Source organism: Triticum dicoccoides, chromosome 5B, assembly GCF_002162155.2.
Source record: "Triticum dicoccoides isolate Atlit2015 ecotype Zavitan chromosome 5B, WEW_v2.0, whole genome shotgun sequence".
In the NCBI taxonomy this organism is placed as follows: domain Eukaryota; kingdom Viridiplantae; phylum Streptophyta; class Magnoliopsida; order Poales; family Poaceae; genus Triticum; species Triticum dicoccoides.
This window is the reverse complement of record NC_041389.1, coordinates 90738436-90741180: the sequence shown is the minus strand read 5'-3', so window position 1 is coordinate 90741180 and position 2745 is coordinate 90738436. Positions and strand designations below refer to the sequence as shown.

The following is a 2745-nucleotide window of genomic DNA, read 5'->3' as shown; positions in this document are numbered from 1 at the left end:
TAAAACAGTAGAATTTCTTAAAATTGTGCTGAAACACTCTATTTAGAATGAGCAAATTTCAATCCATGGTACATCTGTAACAAATATATTTAGAACTTTGCAATAAAAGATTTATCAATCGGCGCAGAGGCTAGGGATATTTCTCCCCTTTTCAGAGACAAAAGTTTTTTAACAAATATATTTGGCCATACATGATCATAGTACTGTCTTTGATATATTAGAGCAACCCCAAACACCTAAATCCAAAACGAAGAGAACATATTCTATTCTCTTCCTCGACAACCTGCATCAGCAAGATTTAAAAGTTAAAACCAAGCCAACCAACTCAATGGACCTCCTCTATCAACATGCATTGCGCCAGTATAAATCTTCTTTGCTGCCAACTAGACCAAAAAACACAAAAGAATAGCACCACCTCGGAAGATAATCTGAAGCCATGAGGTACGGCGAGGTGGCGCACTTCAGCCACCCGCAGCACCGGCTCCGGCTGGAGCACCTGGACACGCCGTTCCGGTGCGACGGCTGCAAGGAGGTCGGCATCGGCGCGCGTTACCGGTGCCCCGTCCAGGGCTGCGCCGCCGACCACGACCTCCACCGCCAATGCGCGCTCCCGCTCTCCCCGCCGCCGCCGCCGCTCCGGCACCCGTTCTACCCCAAGTGCGCCTTCCACTTCATGGCGCGCGCGCCGGGCGCCCCAGGGACGCGCTACTGCAACGCGTGCGGCCGCGACGTCGCCGGCTTCGTCTACCACTGCCGCGCCTGCGGCTTCGACCTGCACCCCTGCTGCGCCACGCTCCCGCACGCCCTCGACGCCAGCGACCGCGGAGGCAGGGTCGGCGTGAGGCTGTACCTGCACCCCAAGGCCGAGGCCGCGTGCCACCGGTGCGGCCACCGCGGGCGGAGCTGGACGTACCGGAGCCACTGCAAGAGCTACAGCCTCCACGTCGCGTGCGTCATGGACATGGTCGTCGAGAGCTGGAACGGCATCGGGCGGAACAAGGGCGTTAGCGCCGGAGGAAGGGGCGTGTACGACGGCGCGTTGGTGGCGGGGAGCGGCGGGTACAGGGTGCCGGTGATAAGGGGCGCGGCGAAGAGCAGCCACGCGAGCAGGGGCGGGTCGTACTGGGGGATGAGGAAGGGCAAGGTGAAGCGCTGCTGTGAGATCGCCGGGTTCGCCGCGCAGGTGGTCATCTCCGCGGTGCTCGGTGACCCCACCGCGCTCATAGCCGGCGTCGTCGGCTCGCTCATAGCGCGGTGACCACCGCCGGCCGCCGCGCTCTTGGAATGAAACATGTTGTAAATACTAAATACTACTCCTGCTCCGTACTCCGGACGTAACCTACGTGGCGCTGCATGAAAATTATATAACCGGTGTCCACGTCAGTGGATCAATGTCCCCACGTGTCAGTGTAGTGTAGTTCTCTTTAAAACCTTAATCGTGTTCCGGAAAAAGGTGAAAAATCCTCAATCGTGTTGCGGTGATTGTCCCACAGTTTGGCACTTTGGCCCCTCCCAGCGTTGGTGAGGCCGAGGGTCCAATCTTCCCGACCGCCTCTCCGGCTACGGATGAGTCCCTAGTGTATGGTTAGAGCATCTAGAAGCGAACTTGACAAATCCAGCACCTTTAACGTTTACTGGGGCGTTGAGAGTGACCGTGGACAGCGTTGGGAGGTCTCTCATATGGCCGATCGGTAGCACCACACCTCAAATCTAAACCTTCAAATCCATGCACGTGGATCATATAATACAAATTATCACAATTTAATAGTTCTATAATGCAACAAAGCAAAATAAATCATAGTTCAACAATCTCGACATGTCAAAATGAAATTCAAGTCTGAGTGCTAGATAAGGTTGATCTGAGTGCTAGACTTGGAAGGCACCTCGGGTGTATTTGATCATCACCTTAACGACATTATGAAGCTTTTTCACCTAAAATACCTTTCTTTAAGAGGATGTCCTCCTATTTATTGGAGTATATTCGGCTGGTTTAGTTTTGGTAGTTTGAATTGTAATCTATCACTTCTATACTTGGACTCCAAGACTTTGTATTTATATAAACAGCCCATTGAGGCATAGATCAATACACAACTATTAGCAATCATCATGGTATCAGACGCCTAGGTTTCTGCCCTCGACATGGCTTCGCCGCCAACTCCTCCTCCGCTGCCGCCGCGACGACTCTACACTATCACGGAGTTCCGCGCCGCCGGCGCTGCTCCTCCATCCTCTTCAACCCCTACCCAAAACCCTACCCCACCCCAACCACCTCAACTCTCCCTCGCCGATACTATCGCCGATGTCTCACCTTTCATCCCGATAACCCTAGACCTTGCCGCCCACAACTTCTACCATTGGCGGTACCTCTTCCATGTCCACCTCGGCCGCTGCAGTCTCCGCCATCACATCAATCCAGCCGCTCCCCTGCGGCTGACCGACCCTCGCTGGATCAAGGATGACCTCACCGTCATCCAATGGATTATACCCGCATCTCCACCGAGCTCTTCAAACCTTGATACGTATCCAACGTATCTATAATTTATGAAGTATTCATGCTAATATATTATCATTCTACGATGTTTTACAATCATTTTATAGCAGCTTTATATCATTTCTTTTGGACTAACCTATTGACCAAGTGTCCAGTGCCAGTTGTTGTTTTTTGCTTGTTTTTTACATCGCAGGAAATTAATATCAAATGGAGTCCAAACACCGCGAAACTTTTTGGAGAATTTTTATGGACCA

At 52.2% G+C, this 2745-nt stretch overlaps 1 protein-coding gene across 1 annotated transcript; it reads left to right on the top strand.

The window, feature by feature from the left end:
- The first annotated feature begins 359 nt into the window (after positions 1 to 359).
- On the top strand, positions 360 to 1716 carry LOC119305226. Its single transcript, XM_037581804.1, has one exon. It carries the CDS (start codon positions 437 to 439, stop codon positions 1256 to 1258), a length of 822 nt encoding a protein of 273 aa, XP_037437701.1. The 5' UTR covers positions 360 to 436; the 3' UTR covers positions 1259 to 1716.
- Positions 1717 to 2745: the final 1029 nt, after the last annotated feature.